The following is a 23,896-nucleotide window of genomic DNA, read 5'->3' as shown; positions in this document are numbered from 1 at the left end:
ATTCTACAACATACATGAGTACTGTTTTATAATACTTCCAAGGAACATGTAAAACATAATTGAAAAAGTAAACAAACAATATCAAGATAAACAAACAACATTAAAGTAATTTTATAGTAAGTTTTAAGCTAAAATGTCTGAATTATTACTGTCTCGTAAACATTTACAGAATACGAAGAACCAGTAATTCGTAGCAGAGGTAGGAAATTTCATCCCATTTCATAACGGTAGGAAATTTGTATTAATTTATAATACAAATCCTTCGCTATTTAACCAACAACTTTGCGAGCAGAAAAAAAAATCCATCAACGCGTGGTGCGTGTCATTACCTCTACAAAGAAAGGAAACAAGTACGCCTAAGCAACAAATTACCCTATAGGAGTGTATAAGGCGGAGCTGCAAACCCGGAAATGGTAACTGTTTACAGTATCCTGAGAGGTAGTAAGGTATCAAATGACTATTTTTTGTTTGTTTCTATATTTAGAGAGGTAGTAAAGTATCAAATAACTATATTTTTTTTTTTAATTTTTTCTGTTTTCATAATGTTTGGTGTTTTCATAATATTTAGAGAGGTAGTGAAGCATCAAATAAATATTTTTTTTCGTTTCTATAGTATTTAGAGAGGTAGTGAAGTATCAAAAAAATATTTTTTAATGTTTTCTCTTTTAATAATATTTGGAGAGGTAATAAAGTATCAAATATTTATGTTTCTTGAAAGTTTTATAGTATTGAGAGAGGTAGTGAAACATCAAATAACTAGGTTTCTTGAACGCTTTTTGTTCTATAGTATTTAGAGAGGTATCGAAGCATCAATTAATAACATTTTTTTATTGTTTTTATATTACTAAGAGCTGGAGTGAAGTATCAAATAACTATGTTTCTTTAAGCTCTTTCGCACGAGAATTAGGTAAAAAAAAGTAACGCTATAAGTGCTTTATACTTGAAACAAGGCTATAATATTTAACTTTATATGCCATCTTTCCATAAGGAAATATTGGGTTATTAGAATGTAGCAATTAACTTATCTGTATAAAATAATGAAATGCTTTTAAAATCGCCAATTTGGCAATTTTCCCACCTAGATGGAAGTATACAAAATCAATGAATAATTCTCAATTTTTGCAAAATTTTAATTTGATTTTGTATCTTTTATGTAAGTTTTTAAATGTTAAAAAAATTATATCACAAACGCTTTTTCTTTACAAAAATGTGGTTTATTTTTAGACCATTTTCTGAATTAGCACAGAGGGCGCTGGTTAAGGATAGACTTAATCGCCATCTGTTGCAAAGTTATGAAGATTAGCTATGAAGATTGCATTTGTAATTGAAAAAATGACGAATGCTATGAAGTATTTTATCAGTTTGAATAAAAAAAAAGTGATCCAAACCAGTTTGAATAAAATGTTTAAATATAATTTTGACTACCATTTTCAACAATTAAGAAAACTACCATCTTAAATATAGGGAAGTTGATAGATCTCCAAAAAATCTTACATTGTGAAAATGGTCGCAAGAAATTAAATGATACGAATTAATTAATACGTTGATATTAATAATATTAATATTAATTAATAGGTTTAATTAATGATAATAATGATACGAATAACATTAAAATTTAATTTAATGTTATACATACTTTTATCATTCCAAAGTTTTGCTGAATAGCCTTTTATAATAAAATATAAAGTTAGAGGAATATTAGCGCATATCAAAAAATTAAAACTTATAAACAATAATTATAAATTGTATTTAGTTTGAGAATTTTTAATCAGTAATATATTTATATAATAAGCTGAACAACTTAAATTAATGTGTGTATCTGGTGTTATTTTGGATAATTATTATTTTCATTCATTATTTTCATATAGTTAAGATTATAGCTTCAATTGACTACCACTAGAAATAATATTTTGTTGAAAACTGGAATGCTGGAGAAATACGCTCTGGGATTTTGAAAAAAGAAATTGCTTTTACTACTATTTATTTTTTTTTTTACATTTTTCTTTAGAACTTGCCTAAATATTTCAAATTAATCAGTCAAAAGTGTTATGACCTTAAAAAGTATCAAAGTAAACGAATTTTAAATTTGTGAGCCGTCCCGCAAAGCGATTTTTCTTGAAGCTACATTTTGAAGCATTATCGATTAATTTTGATATCACGAGCAATATTAATAATGATAAATGTCTAATACAGGGGTGGCCAATCTGCGGCTCGCGAGCCACATGCGGCTCTTTGAAGGATTATTTGTGGCTCTCGATAAATGTACCCGAGATCCCTTTTCATTTTTGTGCTATTATATTAAAAAAAATTATTTTCGTTCCGTATGTATTCAAAATGTCTTTTAAATTTCTGAGAACAAATATGAAGAACTAAGTGCAACGTTGTTCAATTCAAGGTGAGTTTTCCATTTCCAATATAATTATGACACAAAAAGCATCTTGAGAATTATAATTAATAGAGATGCAAGAAGATCAAGCTCTACAATTAAAATATAAGTCGACGTCGATTACAGAATTTTGGAAATTTGTACTAGAATCGAAGTATCCTGAATTAAAAAAGGCTGCCTGGTGAATTATTTCAATATTCGGAACAACGTATTTATATGAATCATTTTAGTCCACTTTAAAATTCGTGAAATCCAATCACCTATCAGTATTAACTAACCAGCATCTCAAAGAATTACTGAGAAGTGCTGTCAGCAATTATTCACTAAATTTTAAAGAATTATCAAGAGAAGTAAAATAAATGCGTTTAATTTTAAATTCAATACACATATTTTGTACTTTTACTTTTATGTTTTCAATAAATAAAATTTCTGTAAACAAAAATTTTTAATACCTTTTTGTCATACCTTTTAAATGCGTATTTAATTGCGGCTCGCAAAAAATTTCAAATTTTGAAAAATGGCTCGACTAGGTAGGAGCTTATCCACCCCTGGTCTAATACTTCAATAATATCACAAACAATTAACGATTACGGTAAAATTCAAAAATGATACTATCGTTAGTCTGATATACTTCTCTGATCTATTTCATTTTGGTAAAAGTAACTTTCCAACAGAAAAACGTATTAAATTAGTTCATTTAAAATATATCACGGTACAACATAAAATATACATATTTCATGATGATATATTAAAAAAGATAAGTGGTAAGTGATGATAAGTTATTAAAAAAGTGGTATCGACCGACACTACTTCCTACATATTCATTAAATATTTATCGTCCATTTCTCTTTCTTTTGTTTCAGAGATATTTAGTTTTAAAATCAGGACTTCTCGCACCGAACAGCTTGTAGAGCATTTCCAATATAAAGAAAAGTTTATAAAATTACCTAAGCACAGTAATAGAAAGAAATTATCAACTTTAGCTTCCTACCTTGGTTTTCATTTTATTGACTATAATCGTAATCGTTATCGCCCGTCTGATAATTGCTCACCTCTTTCTTTTTATGAGACCAATTGTTTTCACTGTAATTGTAATCATAATTGAAACTGCTTTGCATTCCAAAATTATTAACGTTTTCAAATGAATTATGTTGTTGCTGCTGTCCACCACCGTCAACTAAATTGCTGTTCAACTGATTATTATTCCAGTTCGAGTTCGAATTGTCTCCTTTAAACTGCATGTTATTTTGATTCACGGTATCAAAATTATCAGCGTTATTTGGCCATTGGTTGTTCATTTGAAGTGAAGGAGGGGGGATATTAGCGTTATTGTTATTATTCCACATGTTATTAGATTCGGTGTTTTGATTTTGAATGTTCTGTAAACCCATACTCCAGTTATTCATGTTCGATCCCTTGCTCATACCACCCCTTCCAGAAGATCCTTTCATCCTTCTGTTCTGATTTCCTAAATTCCTTGCGCCCATTTGACCAGCCCCTACGTTTCTGTTTCTAGTTTCTGGTTTTCTCTGTCTGTGAATATCTCCTTTCATATTTTGATTCGCATCCATTCTTCTTTGGTTATTACGATTTTGACCGGGAGTTTCCCCTTTCTGGTTCGAACCCCAATTTTGATTTTGGAGTTGATTCATACCTTTCTGACTAGGTCTTTGCACGTTTTCCTTATTCCTCTGCTGACCCCACCCACTTCGTCCCATTTGGTTAGGGCCCATCATTTGACCTTTTTGTTGCCCACCTTGATGACCGTCACCTCTTTCAGGCCACGCATTCATTCCTGTGCCCGGTCTCATTCCAGTGCCCATTCCCAACCCAGAAGTGCCCTTGTTTTGCCTGTTTCGTCCACCATCACTTTGTCTTCTAGTGCCCTTATTGTTATTCCGTAGCCCTCCAGAGCTTGACCACGAATCTTGGGGCCTGTTTTGATTCATCTGTCCTTTCATTCCCCAGGATCCTTCATTGCCTTGATCCCAAGCTGGGATGCCAACTGGGGGTGACTGATCAGATCCTTTATTGTTACTTTGAGTTGGAACTCGCATAATTTTTGACCCATCTATACCAATGTCTGAACCTCGATGAAGATTTGAGTTACGGTCATAGTGAGAAGCTGTATCACCGCAATTAACGTTGAACCACCAATCGCATACAAATGTTTCCTGGTTGAATATCGTGCCTACAGGACACAGGAAAGAGTTTTGCCTTCCTCCAGCTTGACATATATGAAAGACCTGAAAAATAAAAATATTAGAATGATAGAAGCTTATAGGAAGGAAAGTGAGAACTTGAATTCTTCTTTCTTTTCAATGAATTATTCTGCATTAATTTGAAATAAAATAAATCTTTTTACTAATAAGTGCAAAAATATTTTTTCTTGTCTCGTTATAGTCTCATTTTGTAGCAACTTTATATGTCTCTCATTATATATATATATATATATATATATATATATATATATATATATATATATATATATATATATATATATATATATATATATATATATAATAAAATAGTTTTAATACTTTAATGATAATTTATATGTTATACCAAATAATTCTGAAATTCTGAAAGGTGATCAAACTGGTTACCAAGAGTTGTGATTCAATATATAAATTTACAATTCACATCAAAATAACTTCAAAATAAAATTTAATTGTGTAATAAATACTATTGGTTATTGCGTCAATAGATAATATGTGCTGCTGTAATAGGTAGGTAATATATACAAATATAATGTGGTACCTAATATATAATGGTACGTAATATAGATAAGTAATATAGGTGCAGGGGTAATAGGTTTCTTAAGTCTACCTTTAATGGATAATTATCGGAGATTTTTCCACAAACATAAAAATTAACAGTGATGAAAATAACAGCTATTTATCATTCAGCTTACTTGACACTGGGATTCAACATCACCGTAGTAACCTGGACTCTTTTGCCTTCGGCAGTCAAAACTGGTTTCTGGAATTTTGTCTAAGTTTGGATAGCTCTTTCCAGGCATTCCCGGAATCGAATCCTCGAGCTTCCATCTTGATGTATCTTCAGGATATCCTCCCCAAGGATTATTCACTTCGTCATCCCATCCACCCAAGGGAACATCTCTCCCTTTTGTGTGTGAACCACCTGAATTCCAACCTTCTTGAGGTGGACCCGGTTGCCAGGGTCCTTGTTGTCCTCCATCACCCTGTAATTAAAATTATCTCAGTTCTTAGTTCTCTAAGTTTATCTTAGTTCTTTGTCAGTTTAATGATTTTAGCAGATGAAAATTTAATATAATCTAAATTCACAAATTTTTTGCATTTTAGAAATGTAGAAATTTACCTTAACACAATGATGAAAGTTAAAGTAACTCTGTTTAGACCTATATAAAGACAGTTTTGGGTAGATATCTATGAAATGCGGTGTGTAGGCTGAATTTAGTCGTCATCGAGAACGAATGTTAATGCAATTGAGCGAGGTCCCTAAGACTCTTTCACTGCTGCCAACATCTGCAGTCTTTGAGGAAAAAATAAAAGTATAAATCTTGATTTTAGTTGCGAAGCTAATTTTTTAACCTCTGCGAATGACGTTTGAGTCCTAGTTGCATTTGTACAGAATCAAAATAGAAAAAATAAATCTACTGGTGTCTTGGAGATGGCTAATTTAACATACTTATTTTTGCCTTTGCTTTAATTTTAATCTCTCTTGTCAATAAAAATTTAAAGTGTAACTAAACAATTTATTTTGAACTTAATAGTATGGAATTAAGTAAATCTAACTATTATTACCCCGTTCGCAAAATAAATAAAAATGCTAAAGCACTAGTTTGGCTACTAGTCTTATCTTTGTTACGCTGATTTTCACCTCTCTGAGAATGCGTATACCAGAGATGCCAACTGCTCCGGACACGGCAAAATAATTAAAAAAACGGTAAATAGCTACTAAGTAAATTTTGCAAATATTTGACTATTTTTGCTTGCTTTTTGAAAGGTATAGCATGATATAGTATCATAAAGTGGTAAATTACATAAGCCTACGAATTATTTAGAAATAGTGGTGGATAAAAATCTACAAAATTGAATTTATTAAATCAAGAATCACAATTGATAAACTACCACTTTAAAATATATATTTGCTGTCCGGAGCAAGTTGGCATCTCTGGTATACGAGTAAAATTCACCCATCTCGAACAGGCTTATCCATTATGTGAGATCAATTATTACACTTATCAGATTACATAAATCTTATATGAGTCAGATTATATAATATTTATATAAGTTAACACTGTTCGTACACTATGAAAAATCATGATCGCAGCTTTTAGAAATGTTGTCAATTTTACCATGTTAAATCCGGATCGACAAAAATTAGGAGAGGAAGTTAACTATTTTTTTCTTTGATATTAGTAAGTTGAGAACGTTGGAATTTAAATTCCAATTTTCGGCAGAAACATGCGCTGTATTTCTAGAAAACTTAAAAGTATTAATGCGTCAGTATTACATATTATTATATAGGCATTACTTTTTAAAAATAGTGGTGGTCAAATAAACTATAAATTAATTTTATAAATGCAAAGAATCTGTAGAAAGCATACATTTTGATACCACTTTAAATATAGAATTTAAATTTTACTTCAAATGCGTGAAAGTTGGCAGGAATGCCATTTCAAACAGCTTCAAGATCTTTCAAATTGTGCCAACTGTTTTGTCATGTTAAATCTTCCAAAACATTTTCAGCTAAAAGATTGTTTACATAAAGATTTATTTCATAGTTTTGCCCATCCCGTATAGTTTAAGGAAATTTTTCTTTTGTCATCGCTATAAGTCGGATATAGCGTCGAGATTATTGAAATACGAACTGAAAACTGGACCAAGGTTATATGAACGCCAGATAGCAAAATCTAGTAGTGCCATGGACTTCGGGGTCATGTGACTCAAAAACTTCATATGAACTGCCTCACAGGTGGCGTACCATCTGACAGTCACTTTGGTTCGAATGCGCATGTGCTGGATCTTAGTACATATGATGCTCTGTTAAATCAGATTGTGTTGTTCACCCCGAAAGTTTTTTTTCTGGTATAGCATACCGGACCGATCAATTCCCCGTTTACCATGCAAGTTACGTATTTTAAGAGTTCTTCTTCTTTCTATATTCTTTGTGGTAACCTGTGTTTGACGCCAATGTTAAATAAAGAAGTATTTTATGTGTATTCTAAAATATATGGTGATATTAAAAAACTTTTAACATGAAAGATATGAAGCCGAAACTTTAAAAATGGGTCGGTTGTTCAACGACTTTCATAAGAAAATAATAATAATAATTTATTCGCAAAAATTGGTTGAAAATAGAATTATGATATAGGCATCATAATATGAATCGAACTTAAGTAAGATTTGTTACTGAACCCTGCTTCAATTTGGGTTGAATCAAAGTATCGTACAATCATCTTGAAGAGGGACTGACTTGTGCATTAAAATGGCAAGTTTTTTTTGTCTAAACTTTCTGCGTCATATATAGATTATGGCACTGCTTGACTTAGCTGTCTTGCGTTCATGTAACCATTTGAGCTTGTTATACGTTATATCCGACTTATAACGATGATAAACGAACAATCTCCTTAAACTATAGATGTTGGGTTGAAATTATTAATGTAAGCAATCTCTTAGCAGAAAATGTTTTGAGTGATGTAAAATGTTTAACATTTAATGACTGAGTAAACCATTCTAAAAAAAATCTAATAAACATTTAAGTGATACTTACTCTACTCATAACATAGCTGATACTTTGAAATTGTACTGTAAAAAAATAAATAATTAGAATATGTTGAAAATGAATTACATTTTGAGATAAAAATAATTTACTACGTATATTGCAATTAAGTTTTAACATGTGAAATTCCAAATCCTATAGTTGATCTTTCACTCCTGTGTCACCCCTGAATAGACAACAAAAGTCACATCTCTAAAATTAAAAATTTTTCTAACTTTGTAGTTAATAACCATATTATTTTGATAATTTTAGAAAATATATAAAATTCAATACTATGTACTATGAAGCTTAACCAATTGCATACCTGCCAACTTTCTATCCATTCGAGGATGATTTTCTCCAGTGGTAGTAATATGGAAATTAAATTGCAATTTTAAGCAGACACAAACGCTGCATTTTGCGCAAACTTGTGCGAATTAATGGAATGGAAATGGTATTACATATTAATATATATGCTTAATTTCTTTAAAAATAGTGGTGGATCAAAAAGATTATAAATTAAGTTTATAAATGCAAAGAATATATAGCAAGCATACATTTTACTACCACTTTAATTATAGAAATAAAATGTTACGCCAAATGCGTAAAAGTTGGCAGGTATGCAATTACCTCTCGGACTCTTATTTTGCATGAATGGAAAAGTGACTATAGGAAAAACGTGGACATCATCACACGCATATTAGGCAAGGTCAAGTATTAGTAAAAATGTAACAGAAAATTTGTTCCCCAATTTAATCTTATTAAAATTTTTTCAAATTTTTTGATATCATATAGTTTAATTTACGTTTCATTTAGTTTTTATTAAACTTAATATCAGTCCAAAGTATATCCTAATTCAAGATAACAAATTTTCGCATCAAAAGCGTGTTTTAAAATTAAATCTAAGTAAAAGGGTGTTTTACATTTAAATCTAAATAAAAAAAAAATATTTTTTTAAATCTATGTTTATTGTAACTTACCTAAAATGTAGATAGCGAGTTTCCATGACTTTGGTAAAGGGATCTGCATTGTCATCAGTTTTCTAAAAATGAAACTTTCATAATTAGTCCGTTACAAATAAACAAACAGAAAACGGTTTAGAGCACAATATATAGCAAACAGTTAGGTTAAAGGATTTTGCTTGTCGTTTTATTTTATTTTATAACCGTCATTGAGCAGCCGACCCAATTTTTGGTGTACGACAACTAATGTTCATCGCCTTAGCCTTGTAATTTTTAGCCAATCCAGAAGACAAGGAAACTCCTGGATCAGTACCCCCAGAGGTTTGATTTGTTATGGGAACAAAGAGGACTTTGTGACTCGACAGATTTAACGTGAATCAGTCACCATTTACTGGACGGGGTGTATTCGGCAGGTGGGGATCGAACCCACGACCCCCTTGGACATTTGCCCAGCGCCCTACCAGCCAGGCTATCCCGGTTCCCCTTTGCTTAGTGTTGTAGAACTCAGGAATTAAAATTCATGAAAAATATAAAATGTTTTTACAAAAATGCAGAGTTTATGCATGAAAATAGCAGGTATGCTCTTATATGCCAGATTTAAAAAGTAGCAATTATTTAATGTTTTAGTAACATTCATAAGATGTTAAAACACAAAAGTATACATATTTCCGATTAATTTCTCTTTTAAAATTGAGTGATATTATCCTTTAAAATTTAAATGCGTTGATGAATATAATATCAACAACAAAAAAAAGAAGACATATAGGGGGCATCTGATAGTAAAAAAATAATATTGATAATAATAATAATCGAGAATCTAAACTTGACGATATAAGGGATGCATTTTAAGGGCTGGGTGGGTGGACCAGGTAGGGGACATTTTAAACGTGCCTATAATCAAGGTAAGAAGAAAAAAAATGGTTTCGAACTATTTTATTATAAATTTATCAGACGTCGATGCTAATACATAGTTATCATATTTTATTTACCACAACCTAATTTGAAATAAAAATCATAGAAACATACTTTAAACTAATGTGGATTAGTTACGTTAAACTTAAAGAGAAAATAAAAACAATTCTGTTACAGTAAGCGTACCCTCATTAAAGCGACCACTTTATGCAGGACTAACAACTTTATACGCTTTTGTAATAATTCATTCTAGTGGTATCTAAGTTTGGGTTTTCATTCATTTTTATTCATTTGAACTTATTTTCGAAACCAAATTATTTCAAAATTCATATACAACGCCTCATCGTTCCAGCTCTCTCGTGGTGAGTAAGGCTCCTATACTATCAGAGCTGACCTATCAAGCAATATTGGAGCAAACAAGTTCGCAAGTTAATGTTATGTTAGTATTAGTTATGTTATTACTGAGATGCCAACTGCTCTGGATACGCCAAAATAGTTTAAATAACGGTAAATAACTACAAATTAAATTTTACATATAGTTGACAATATTTGCTTGTTTTTAAAAATGATTGTAAAGCATGTAATAAGTACTATAAAGTGGTGAATTATATAAGTATACTAGTGTTTAGAAATAGTGTGTAGAATACGTGAGCATTGTTTAGAAATAGTGGTGGAGTAAAATCTGCTAAATCGAACTTATTAATCCAAGAATTACAATTAATAAACTACCACTTGAAAATATTTATTCGCTGTAATTATGTTAGCTCTTTGCTCCAACAATAAATGATAAGTCGGCCTGTCTAATTCAGGGGCTCTAGTGGTGAGGCTTTTAACCGGTTAACGCCCAGCGTCATATATTTACATACCCTCCAACTTATGAAGATTTTGAAAATAATTTTTTCTAGTGGTAGCGAACCAAAGTAGAAATTTTTAAAGCAAATGGATCTCTCATAAAACTTTTATCAGAACTTAAGAATCTAGACATATGGCCTGCACTTTTATAAGTATTAGTGGACAAGTTACGCTAAAATTAATTTTTTTTTAATATTAAGACATTAATTTTGCTACCGTCTGAAAAGAAGATTTCTGAAACTACGGAAATTCCGTAGCAGTTGGAGGGTATGTATTTAGGACAGTTGCTTTTTTCAAAGACATTCATTGCAGTGGGAAATTTTTTCAGTATTTTCATTTGTCTGGGTGAATTAAAAGATTCTCAGATACCACAATGATTTAGTTATTTCTGATTAGATCTAGAATTATAAGGAGCAAGTACTTTTTGATCTATCAAAGACTTTTTGAATGCTCCAACAGTAGAAAAATCATTTAATTTCGATAATATATTGTACCACTTTTCCATAAAGCCACTTTTTGTATCATTTCAATATATAAATTCGGGACAAAACGGGTTAAAATGTTCGCAAAATTACCAAAAACTCTGAAATCTTTGGTCTTTAAATGTCTACTATTCTATAAAATATTTTTCAAAAAGCGTAGTATAGTAGGTAGACCTATATTTACGTTATTTTCTTTGATCAATTCCTCCTGTAAATGTCACTTGCCAGCATCATTATCAGGCCTGCCAACTACTACGCTTTTTGCCAAATGTTTTATGTAGCGGTAGTTATTTAAAAATCATAGCTTACAGAATTTTTTGGTAATTAGGTCAACATATTAAAAGCCTCACCACAAAAGAGCTGGAACAAACTGGAGGTTGCATGAGAATTTTTAAATCATTTGCATGTAGTGGTGAGGAAAATTAGTTTAAAGGAATAATAATAATACATTAAAAGATAAACTTAGTTACAACTAGAATAAATATTTACAAAAAAGTGAACAGCCCTCCATTCACTAAACTCTTCACTTGCATTCCCACTCACAAAATTCACTAAATTCTCTAATAAGGATGAAATTTTGAACACAATTACTAGTATTAAGAATTAGCAGGTTAAGAAAAAAAATACATATTTCTTAAACTACAGAGTGAAATATGCAGATTTTCGGCTAATTTTGCACAGTTTTTAAAAGGCTTGACACAAGATAAATGCAGGGTTTTTCACGGACGACTAAAATTGCAAAAAGTTCTGAATAATGTAATTCTAAATTTTATTTAAAGAAATTAAAATCAGCAATCTTTTTATGGCCTGTATATTCAGCTTACTATTGAAAGTTAGTCTGGTTTTATTTTTATACGTGAATAATATCAAACGCAAGACATAGTAACGATTGAATAGTTAAAGAGATAATAAATAAATAAAAATGAATTAAATTTTTGTCACTCGAAAATATTTTTTAGCTGTGAAGTTAGGATCTCTGCTTATATATGACTGAATTATTTGCGTTTAGTAATCGTCAAAATCACGTTAAATTTAATTTATAAATCCAATAATTTTTTTTAAAAAAGTTAGTAGATTATCTACCACTTTAAATATTAAAATGAAATACTACAGACTCCCGGTTTGAACAAGACAAGCAATTATATATTTTCAAGAAAAAATATCTCATAACGTAAAAAGTGCTAGTAAAGTTATGTTGTTATGAGTATTAACACGTTCACGCCGGGAAAAGTGAAAATACTGGCAGAAGAACTATTTCAATATTAGATAATATTCGGGAGGAGTTAATCTATTCTCAACAATAACTATTCACTGAAAGGAAATTTATCTCGGCAAAGAAGCAATTCAATATAAAAATTGCATCCGTTAAAAACAATTGGTAGTTATGGATTTTTATTATTCCCGGAAAAGAACTAAAAAATGAAATTTATTGTTACCAGTTTTTATTCTGATGCGCTGCAAAGATGAGACAATCTAGCGTGACCCACAGGTGGGTCACCCCGGCGTGAATGTGTTAATCAAACATTCAAGATATCTATTGGCACTAGAATACATTAGGAAATGCCTGATCATATTTATAATTGCAGTGCTGCCAACTAACACGATTTTTGAAAAAAATATTTTATAGATTGGTAGACAATTGAAAGCTAAATCTTTTAGGATATTCGGTAATTTTATTAACATTTCGAAAGCCTTAACCCAAGAGAAGAGATGCCAACTGCTCCGGGTGGACCATAATGATTTAAAAAACGGTAAACAACTACAAACTAAAATTTGCAAATATTTGACTAATTTTGATTACTTTTTAAACGATGTTACATAACTAAACACATTAATAAAGTGGCATTAATAAGCTTTCGAATTATTTAAAAATAGTGGTGGATAAAAGCCTAATAAATTGAATTTATTAAACCAAAAATCCCCCATTAATAAACTACCACTCGAAAATATTCATTTGCTGTCCGGAGAAAGTCGGTATCTCAGCAAGAGAGCTAGAACAACGTTGCTGGCGTTTGATATGAATGTTTCGATCATTTACATGTAGTGGTGATAAAAATAATTCTAAATGAAATTTACAAAACAAAGAGTCACACATTAGTGTATTTAACTTAGGAATGTAAGGCTTCTTTACTTCAAAAAAAATAATTCTTCTAATATTTTAACTAAATGTACGCTAGTTTTTTTTTCCCCTGCCATGAAAGATTTAGCGCTATTTTTTTACTTTTTATAAACGATACATAGAACGTTAAAAGTATTATTATAATCGGCGTAATTTTTCTTCAAAGTTTTCCGGTAATTAAACTTAAATTTTTTCTCTAGTTTTTCCCCCTGGCATGAAATATTTAAAGCCATTTTTTATTAATTATGTTATAAGCGATACAAAGAACTTTGAAAGTATTATTCTGATCGAAGTAAGTTCTCCGAAATTTAAGAAACTTTAAAGAAGCAAAACTTTAATATTTCTCCCTCATTTCTTATAGAAAAACATTTTTTATACATTTTTTAACATTAAAAAGCTAATAAGTATAATTGATTTTCTCTTTGAATGCTAAAAATTAAAATTTTCTTTTTATATTTAAAACCTTATCTAATCTTAAACCAGCCTCATATTAAGTTAAATTTAAAAGCATAAAAAGTAAAATAATATTTTAAATGACGATTTAAAATAATCCTTTTTAAAGTAATACATTATTTCTAAGTTTCAAATTACTTATTTGTATGCAATTCGGATTAAATTGATAAGCAAGAAAATTGAAACAAATTTTAAATTAATTAAATGCTACTTACACATTGTAATTGATGTATTATTGTTATTAATGATGATTTATTGTAATATGTAATATATATTGTTAATGATATATTGTAAAATAAAGAATTATTTTTTATTGAATTATTATTTATCTGCTAAGTATAAAGAATAAAGTATAAAGAAGAATTATTTTTTATCTGCTAAGTATAAAGCTAACCTAATATTAGGTTAAATTTAAAAGCATGAAAAATAGAATAATATTTCTTAATGACCAGTTAAAAAATTTTTTTTGAAGCAACACATTATTTCTAAGTTTTAAATTGCTTATTTCTTTTCAGTTGGGGTTAAATTGATAAGTACACAATTTTAAGCAAAATTTAAATTAATAAAAAGCTACTTACAAATTTTATTTAGTATTTAATGTATGGTTGCTATTATTGATTATATATTGTAATATATATCATATATATTGTTAATGATAGATTATAAAATAAAGAAATGTTTTTTTTTTGTTAAACTCTGATAAGTATAGAACTATAAAAATCATTTTAAAGTTGAGATTATTATAAATTAATTCGAAAAACTCTTTTTTCGATAAAATGTAATTTATAAATTGGAAAACAAAGCATTAAAAAATAAAATTTCGAATTTTTTTTTAAAATAATAAAACTTATTTTATAATAAAAGTGTTTGAATGAATTTAACGGTATTTAGTAAGTTAGGATACATTTAAGTAAAAAACGGAACTTACTTCGTGTGTATCTTTATCAAATATATCTTGCGGTTGTTAGTAACACTTTAAAGCTAACTCTCATTCTCATCCAACAATCAATTTCACTTTTATACTCCTGAAAGGTTTTAAACACATTCTCAAATTCTTTCGTCACTGTCCAAATCGAAAAGAAAAACAAATTCACCCCCAGTGGGTCATTGACGAACCCTTTTGTTGGTGCTAAATATCACTGACGAAAAAAAATAGAGAAAATAGTTTCGAATTACGCTCCGATAGCCATCACAAGAAGAGAAAGTCGTCTGCAGAAAGAAAAAGGAACAAAACAACTAATCTTTTCATTCCAATTAATGCCATTTTTATGAACTAAAGAGAAAGAATCGACCTTCTGATTAATTTGCGAGGCCTTCACAAAAGCCACTCTTTGACCGGATATTGGTCAAACAAGTGATGATCTTCTTCGGACAAAAGCAACTAAGGAATCTTTCTTTATTTTTCGGATACAAGGTTTGCCAGATTGCTCATGTAGGACGCCATGTTTCTTTTTTGCCACTTTATGTTAATTGCCTGGAATCAGAACAATGATCGAGATCGGAATTACTTCTAAACAGAATATGCATTATGCAAAGCAGGAGGTACTGGACACAAAAGAGTGTTCGTTAGCAAGACAAAAGCAAGGGAGTGGAATATGGGGAAGAAATTAGGGATTAGTGTACATTGGAGCGCGAAATTCTCAACAAGGACTCATTGTTGGGTTCATAAAGGTGTTGGAAGAAAATCGTGTCGTTGATTAAGGAGGTGTGAGAGGGTCATTAATTTAAATTTCTTAGATTTACAAGCTGTGTATACAATGTTACGTAACGGTAAGTATTTAAATCCGCGTGGGAGTTAAGATTAATGAATATTTATCTTTTATTCTCTACCAATTTGTATTTATGGGTATACGAGGTGGATCAGGAAATCGGGAAAATAACGTCATTTACCCTTGTTTTTGATTAAAGTAACGTTAATTGCCTTTGTCATGAATAAAGTAGAGTGAGAGAGTTATTATTTTAAATTCCATAGGTTTATATGGTGTGTATACAATGTTATAAAATTGTCAGTATTTAAATCCGAAGGAAGTTTAGAATAATTAATATTTATTTTTTAATTTTTACCAATATAACATATGGATATACGAGGAAATCGGGATATTTTTATGCAATTTGCTCTTGTCGTTAATTAAAGTAACGAAACTTGTCCATGTCGCTGCTTAAAGAAATGTAAGATAGTCATTAATTTAATTTCTTATATTCTGAGCATACAGTATTATTCTGTGCATACAATATATATTCTGTGCTGTGCATACAATTTTAAGTTAGGGAAAAGATTTAAGTCAGAGTGGGACATAAGATTAATGAATATTTATCTTTTAATCTGTACCAATTTTTATTTATGGGAAATACGAGGTTGCTCAGGAAGTTTTGAAGTAACGTAATTTGCTCTTGTCTTTGATTAAAGTAGCGGTAATTGTCTTTGTCCGGATTAAAGAAGTGTAAAAATGTTAATATTTTAAATTCCTTAGTGTGTATATACAGTCCCTGGCCAAATTATTAAACACGCCATAATATTCAACGTGAAATCTAAATTATCTGGTTATACTATGCAGCTTTATTATTTTTACGTGGCTGAAACCGGTTTCACTTGCTTACGTCTGTGTATCAATTGATTAACATTGTAATGCAATACGTTAAAAATAAATACAAATAGAAGGTGAATAAAAAATCTCCTGAATAAAATCCCATTACATGTATGTTTAAATATAAAAGTATCGCCTATAAACTCGTGCAAAACATGCAATTAGTAAAACACTACAGTGCGTCTAATAATTTGGTCTAATTATTATAATATACTAATATAATACCTGATATAATAAATATTCTATATTTATATAATATATCGTCTAATTTACACAATCGTCGAATTTATATTATATATCAGGGGTTTCCAACTGGCAGCCCGGGGGCCACATCCGGTCCGCGAAGCCTTTTTTTGTGGCTCGCGAATTAAAATATATTATTTGTCATTTTCTCGTGGACGATTTTCGTAAAAAATCTAAATGGGTTTGAAATACTTTTTTCGTTAATAAAAACCTAATTTCTTCGTTTCTGTGAAATTTAACATACCAACGGTGCAAAGAAATTTATTTTTCAGATTTTGCATCCAAGAAAATATTTATTCAAATACAAAAATAATCGTGTATGTTGCTCTTTTTTATTCCATTTTTCTGTATTTTGGGAATATAATTTAGCATGTGCGTATTAGAAATTTTCTCGAAGAAATTCTCCAATTTAACTTTTTGAAACCACTCATTTCGGACGAAAATATTTACACACACATTTGTAAATTTTAAATTTAAAATGTAAATATTTATTCTCTGGTGGTAAAAGCAGACAAACCTGAATTTTCTCATTGAATATTTTGTGTGCTACTAGATAAGTTTTAATGCCAGCTTTATTAAAGTTTTATATCATAACAATTAGATATCTGTCGCACATTAATTGTTTAATACATAGGTGCCTATTAAAGTTATTGTAGCCCGAATTTTTATTATTTATTTAATATTTTTAAAAATTTTATTAATATGCAACTAAATATTTTCAAAAATCTACTTCTTATTTTAACTTGTAATTCAGTACTTTTGTTTTGTACAACTTGGTAAAAATCTGACAGTAATATTTAATTTTCCTTCAAACACAAAAGAGTCCTACATAAAATTATGATAAAGTTACGGCCCGCCATTTGATTTGTGTTTTTAATTGTGGCCCCCGGCCTCATGTAAGTTGGAAACCCCTGTTATATATCGTCTAATTTAACCAACTGATGCAAGAGCGTAAGCAAATGCAAACCTGTTTCAGTCGCGTAAAAGCAATAAAGCTGTATAGTATCACCTGATAATTAAAATTTCACATAGAATCTTACGTAATTGCATACCTGCCAACTTTTACGCATTTGGCGTAAAATTTCATTTTCATATTTAAAGTGGTAGTAAATATATACTATTTTTTTCTTTTATAAACTTAATTTTTAAATGATTTTGATCACCACTATTCTTAAAAATTTTAAGTAAATATATTAATATGTGTTACCATCATGGTTGAAAACTAAGGCTTTTTCAAATACGACGTATTTTTCTGCTTAAAATTGAGATTTTAATTCCATTTTAATACCACTGGGAAAAATCATAATGGAAGGGATTGAAAGTTGGCAGGTATGTAATTGTCAGTATTTAAATCCGAGTGGAATTTTAGTGTAAATACTATTTTTCATTTATTTTTTACCAACATATAAATACTTTTATGTATTGATAACATACTTGTATGTTACCAATACATAAATATGACTCTGGAAAGGGGAAATTTGATGCAATTTGAACTTGTCGTTAATTAAAGTTACGAAACTTGCCCGAGTCGTTGATTTAATTTCTTAGATTAACAAGCTGTGTATGCAATGTTAAGTTAGGGTAAAGTTTTAAATTCGCGTGGGAGTGAATCAATATTTATCTTTTATTCTCTGTAAATTTGTATTTATGGGAATACTCTGGCTCTGAAAAGCGGGGAGTTTTGAAGTAACGTAATTTGCACTTGTCTTTGATTAAAGTAACGTTAATTGCCTTTGTCATGATTAAAGTCGAGGGAGAAAGTTACGATTTTAAATTCCATAGATTTGTATGGTGTGTATACAATTTTACATAATTGTCAGTATTTAAACCAGATTAGAAGTTTAGAGTCATTAATGCTTTTCTTTTATAAAGGAGTAAATTTTTATGCAATTTGCCCTTGTCGTCAATTAAGGTAACGAAACTTGCCAATATTGATGATTAAAGACATGTAAGAAACTCAATATTTTTTCAAATATACAAGCTGTTTATACATTGTTGTGTAATGATAAGTATTTAAAACCGCGTGGGAGTTATGATTAATGAATATTTATTTTTATTCTCTACCAATTAATATTTATGGGTACACGGGGTGACCCCGGAAAGTTTTGAATTTACATAATTTGTTCTGATATTTGCCCTCTGATATACGCCCTTAGAGAAGTTGAAATATAAAACAACGTTGAGTTAATCATGGCAAGGGTTATTTATGTTACTTTTAACTTTTTCGGGACAGAGTGAGTCATAAATGTATTCGTACGGAATCAGAATCATGATGGAAAAAAATAAGAAGCTGCAGCTTAAGTTCGGGGAGGGCTAATTTAACACATTCTTTTTTTGCTATCACTTTAAATCAGACACATCTAATTAATTTTTGATAAAAGTGTAACTGTATAATTTTTAGATAGAACTAAATAGTGTTGAATTAAATAAAGCAAACTATAATCCCCCAGCGTACAAATAAGCTGCTATAAAAATAGTTCGGCTACGAATTTCATCTTTCTTACCCTGCTTGTCGCCACCATGACGGAAGCGCAGAGATGCCAACTTGCTTCCGACAGCAAATATATATTTTAAAAGTGGTAGTTTATTAATTGTGATTCTTGGTTTAATAAATTAAATTTAATAGATTTTAACCACCACTATTTTCAAATTATTTGTAGAATTATATAGGTTATATCTTTAAAAAGCAAGCAAAAATAGACAAATATTTGCAAAATTTGCTTAGTAATATTTACCGATTTTTAAATATTTTGACGTGTCCGGAGCAGTTGGCATCTCTGGAAGTGTCTCGTTTGCGGCAACCTATTTGGATATCCTTACTGAAATTCCTTACATTGGCGTAAATGATAATTAGATTAAAGAGTTGTATTCATTTCTGTTACGATCAAGGAATATTAATATGAAGGTGATATAATATTTTTTAAACTCGAAATTTTTATATTACCGGCAATCTAGTCCAATTAACTTTTCTTTTCGAAGAAAATATTTATCTTAACAGTGACTTTGGTTTTCTCATTTTTTTAAATAATAATTCAAAGTTAGAAACAGTCAAACGATTCTTTATTTTAGTTTATCTTTGTCTTTAGAATCGTTTTTTAGTTTGTCAAAAAGTTATTTTTTATGCTTCATGTGAAAGACATCAGAAACGAACATTTAATGAAGTCAATTTGTGGAAATAAATTCGTTGTAAAAAAGCAACTAGCTTTTTTTTTTGTCGTTTGGTAAAATGGTAATCAAATTGTGACAAACGTATATTTCTCTCCCATGTGACAGAAAGGTACTATGAGTTAGACAATTTGATCGATTAATTGATGCTCTATGTGTAATGGTTTACTTATTTGATTTTATGAAATTCTCTTTAATTTATCGTTTTTTTAATTTACGCTGACTTCAATTTCATCGCGAAGCGAAAAAACTATAGTTATGTTTGTAAGTTTAGTTAAGATACATGACAGCTACTTTAAAACATATACCTCAAATTTACTAAACCAGATCAGAATACTTTTTCACCACAGAGAAGCGAATAAACATGTAATCTCGTGTAAGCATGCATCTTTTAATAATCATGTTAGATAAAAACGAATTCATTTTTACCTTTGAAGATACAAACTTTTCAGTCAGTCGTTGTTTGAATTGAGAATTTTGGAAGAAAATTCCCGCAGCGAAAGCATTGTTATTCATAGATAAATTACCCGCATCTTTCAGGCCACTCTATTTTTACGATATTAAGTCAAAGATAAGACCAGTTTTAATTTTTTTTTTTTCATTAAGCTAATACAGGAATGGAAATTGCTCCGCTACTCATAATTCATGATAAAAAATAGTACATGATTTCGCAGTCAATTTGGAAAGGGAAAAGGTCCCTTCGTTGCCTTGTGCAATGATATGGTTATGACTATGTCTGCTCCGCTATGACTATTTCCGCGGCCCAGGTGCCCATATAAAGAGCAATACTAGGACTAGGAAAATATATTCAAACTGCTAGTATTTAAATTAGAAAAAGTTGTTTAACTTTTTCTAACTAAAAAACCAGCAGTTGAGAGTAAATATCAAAGTCGGCCTAAATCCTGCATAGATAAAAATGTTCCCATTACTAAAAACTTCCAGCATGATCTTGCAAATAATCCCAACAGTTATGTCTTGCAAAATTTCCAGAAACATTTGTTGCTATTATTTGTCTAAAGTAAGAACTCCCCTAGTCATTCGTCTGCACCCATGGAGGTAAATTTGGTAACAAGGTATAACTATTTCAAGTAGGGGTGTGGGGTTATTGTTTAGGACAGGTTTTTGCTACTGCCGGCGAGAGAAAAGGAATGTTTTTCTTCTGTCAATTGTGTTACCCCTACAGTGAAGAGAAGCTACCCTCCCTGAAATGCACTATTTTTTTTCCATAGTAGCAGGCGGCCCCAGACTGCGCGGCGGGAGGAGTTCTTATCGTAGACAAACTATAAAAAAATTGTTTATTTGAAGTTAGTATGGAAGTGTTTTTATATTCTTATCCAACTCCTGGACTTAGGCAGAGGAAAAAGATTTTAACTCCGGCGGTATAGCTTCGTTTTAACATAGAGTCATTTCTTTTAAATCTTTTCAAAAATTTCAAATACCCAAAAATATATCCACGAGTTTATAAAATGTAGTATTATTGTAAAATCTATCAGAAATTTAAATTTAAACGCGTGCTTTAAAAATTAAACATATTAATTAACTAGATAAGAAACTAACTGAATAACTAAACTTTTCATCAATTAACTTTTGTTAATTTATAAACTAAATTTTGTTAATTTATAACTTCAGGTGTTTCTTAAATTTAATAAATCAAATTGTTATAAGTTTTTCACTGTTTGTAAAACCATTCAAAAATGAAACTTTTCTTAGTTTTGTTAAAATGTAAGCAATTCCTCCAGTTTATTCATTCCAAAAAAAATTGAATATCTTAAATAATTTTTCATAATAAATAATTCAATGAATTCAAGAAATTCTACAGGCCAAATATCTTCTAGATTTATAGTTTAGTTAACGGAATTTATTACCAGTAAATCTTAATGAAGGTAACTAGATTTTTTTTAAATTCTGATATGTTCGAATTTAGTTCTTAATTTGAAATAAAAGTAGAAAAGATCAATTTATTTTCGCGTTTTTGTTATGAACTAAAAGATGCAAAATTAAGATGATTTTGAAATACTAAACATGCTACTGTTAATTAATAAATAATATAAAAACAACAACAAAAAATTTTAATTAAATAATTAATTTATTGATACTAGTATTTCCCAGTAATTTGTAGATTTGATTTTGGTTTAACTAAAGCTTCGAACTTATGTGCCATATATTTATAATTTATTTTCAAAATATTTTCCGATTGCTGAATTATAAAACGTCCTCATGTTTTCGATTGTATGGTTTTAGTCCACATAATGATTCATACATTTTTTTAATGAAACAATAACTTGCTAATTCATTAATTTTATGTTAACATCAACCATGTTCCTAGTCCAAGATAGAATTTGAATCTGTCCACTTTTACCCCAACTATCTTTATGTAATTCAATTGATAAATTGAAGCTAGTAGTCGATAGACACTTGTATAAATTTTGATTGGTATAAATCTATAAATAAAAATGTAAAATTAACGTAGACGTTCCCGATGTGTCGAACCTCAGGCCTCTTAGCGTGGCATTGTACCCACTATAAACTTTATTTCACAGTACAAGATAGTTTGCAAAAAATTAAATCGTAATTACATACTTTTAAATATTTATAGATATTTCTTGAAATTTTTACTTATCACCGTTGATATGTAGTAACTTGTTCTAACTTTTCGATTTAAGGGGGGGGGAGAAGAAAATTTTTTTCATTTTTTTCACACCTTAATATTTGAATAAAAATGTTTGCAGTGTCTGAAAACCTGATTTACAAAATCCAAGTCTTTAAACAATATCTGTTTCTTCGAACATATTTTATATCTACATACTTAGTTCAATTTTACGTTATATGCTGCATAATTGATATTTATGACAAAAAATTCAGTTCCCTGTAAAGAAAAAAAATCAATAAAAAATATATTAATTTGGTTTTAAATTTCAAGTATGAACATAAAATAAGCTATTTTTGAATATATATGAATATATAATATATTTTCGAATTATATCTTATTCAAATATATAATATTGTATTAAGATTCTTCATTATTCTTCATTCATTATCAGGTAATTTATCTAATGGTAAATTATAAAAATGATCATAACAAAAACAGAGATCATGGCTTTTCCTTCTTTCTTTTTTTTTTTTCAAACCGAAAAAAGAGACTGGACTCCGTTATGATATTTGATCAAAAATAACAGCAACATTTGTCACAGCTTGAATTTTAAAGCAACGAAAATACTTCCATTTGCAGGGTACGATATGAAGCTGGAGCATCGAAAGGCATTATTCACAGGTATTTCAGTATGATTTTTTAAGCAACATCAATACCTGTGACATTTGTTACTGCTAGAGTAGCAGTGAAATTTGTCACAGTGAAAATAGCAGTGAAATTTGTCACAGTGCAAGTAGCAGTGATATTTGTCACACTGAAAGTAGCAGTGAATTTTGTTACTGTAACAATAGCTGTGAAATTTGTCACAGTGACAGTAGCAGTGAGTTTTGTCACAGTGACAGTAGCAGTGAAATTTCTCACATTGACAGTAGCAGTGATTTTTTCGCTGTGACAACTTTTTGGTTGGAACATGTTGTCACAATGACTGGAGCAGTCACTGTGACAAGTCACTGTTCCGTTACTTTTGATCCATCTCTTATTCTGCTTAACTCATATTCTCAAAGTTGCACTCAGACTTCTCTTAAAGTGAAAGTTGAGCGCAGCTAGTTAATATTTTAATATTCAGTGATGCCACTGGCAACTATTTATGTTAAAAAATGTTAGAGTATGTGTTAATCTTAAAAGTGAAAAAAAAAATATTTGTGAGCATAATTTTACCAGTAATTAAAATAAATCATATTGTTTCAGTTTTTCGTTTCCAAACAATTAGGTGACTAATATATTTTCCATCGAAGATATTTAGGCGCTCGGGCATTTCTTCTTTGAAGGTATCATTTGTCTCTGCTAGATCGCTTAATATTATTTTCACCGTTGACTCTGACCTAACGCGAAATTCTCA

General features: G+C 29.8%; 1 protein-coding gene across 1 annotated transcript; it reads right to left on the bottom strand.

Annotated features, from left to right (window-relative positions):
• Positions 1–23,469, bottom strand: LOC107456760 (uncharacterized). The gene is made up of 4 exons (XM_016074705.4): positions 23,214–23,469; positions 8,147–8,181; positions 5,301–5,591; positions 1–4,632 (listed from the first exon to the last, which is right to left on the bottom strand). Exons 1-4 carry the CDS (start codon positions 23,467–23,469, stop codon positions 3,391–3,393), a joined length of 1,824 nt encoding a protein of 607 aa, XP_015930191.3. The 3' UTR covers positions 1–3,390.
• Between the last annotated feature and the right edge of the window lie 427 nt (positions 23,470–23,896).

This window comes from Parasteatoda tepidariorum, chromosome 5, assembly GCF_982258835.1.
Source record: "Parasteatoda tepidariorum strain Cologne lab strain chromosome 5, Ptep-v5.0, whole genome shotgun sequence".
Classification (NCBI taxonomy): Eukaryota; Metazoa; Arthropoda; class Arachnida; order Araneae; family Theridiidae; genus Parasteatoda; species Parasteatoda tepidariorum.
The sequence above is the reverse complement of the archived record's forward strand: the minus strand, read 5'-3'. Positions and strand labels throughout refer to the sequence as shown.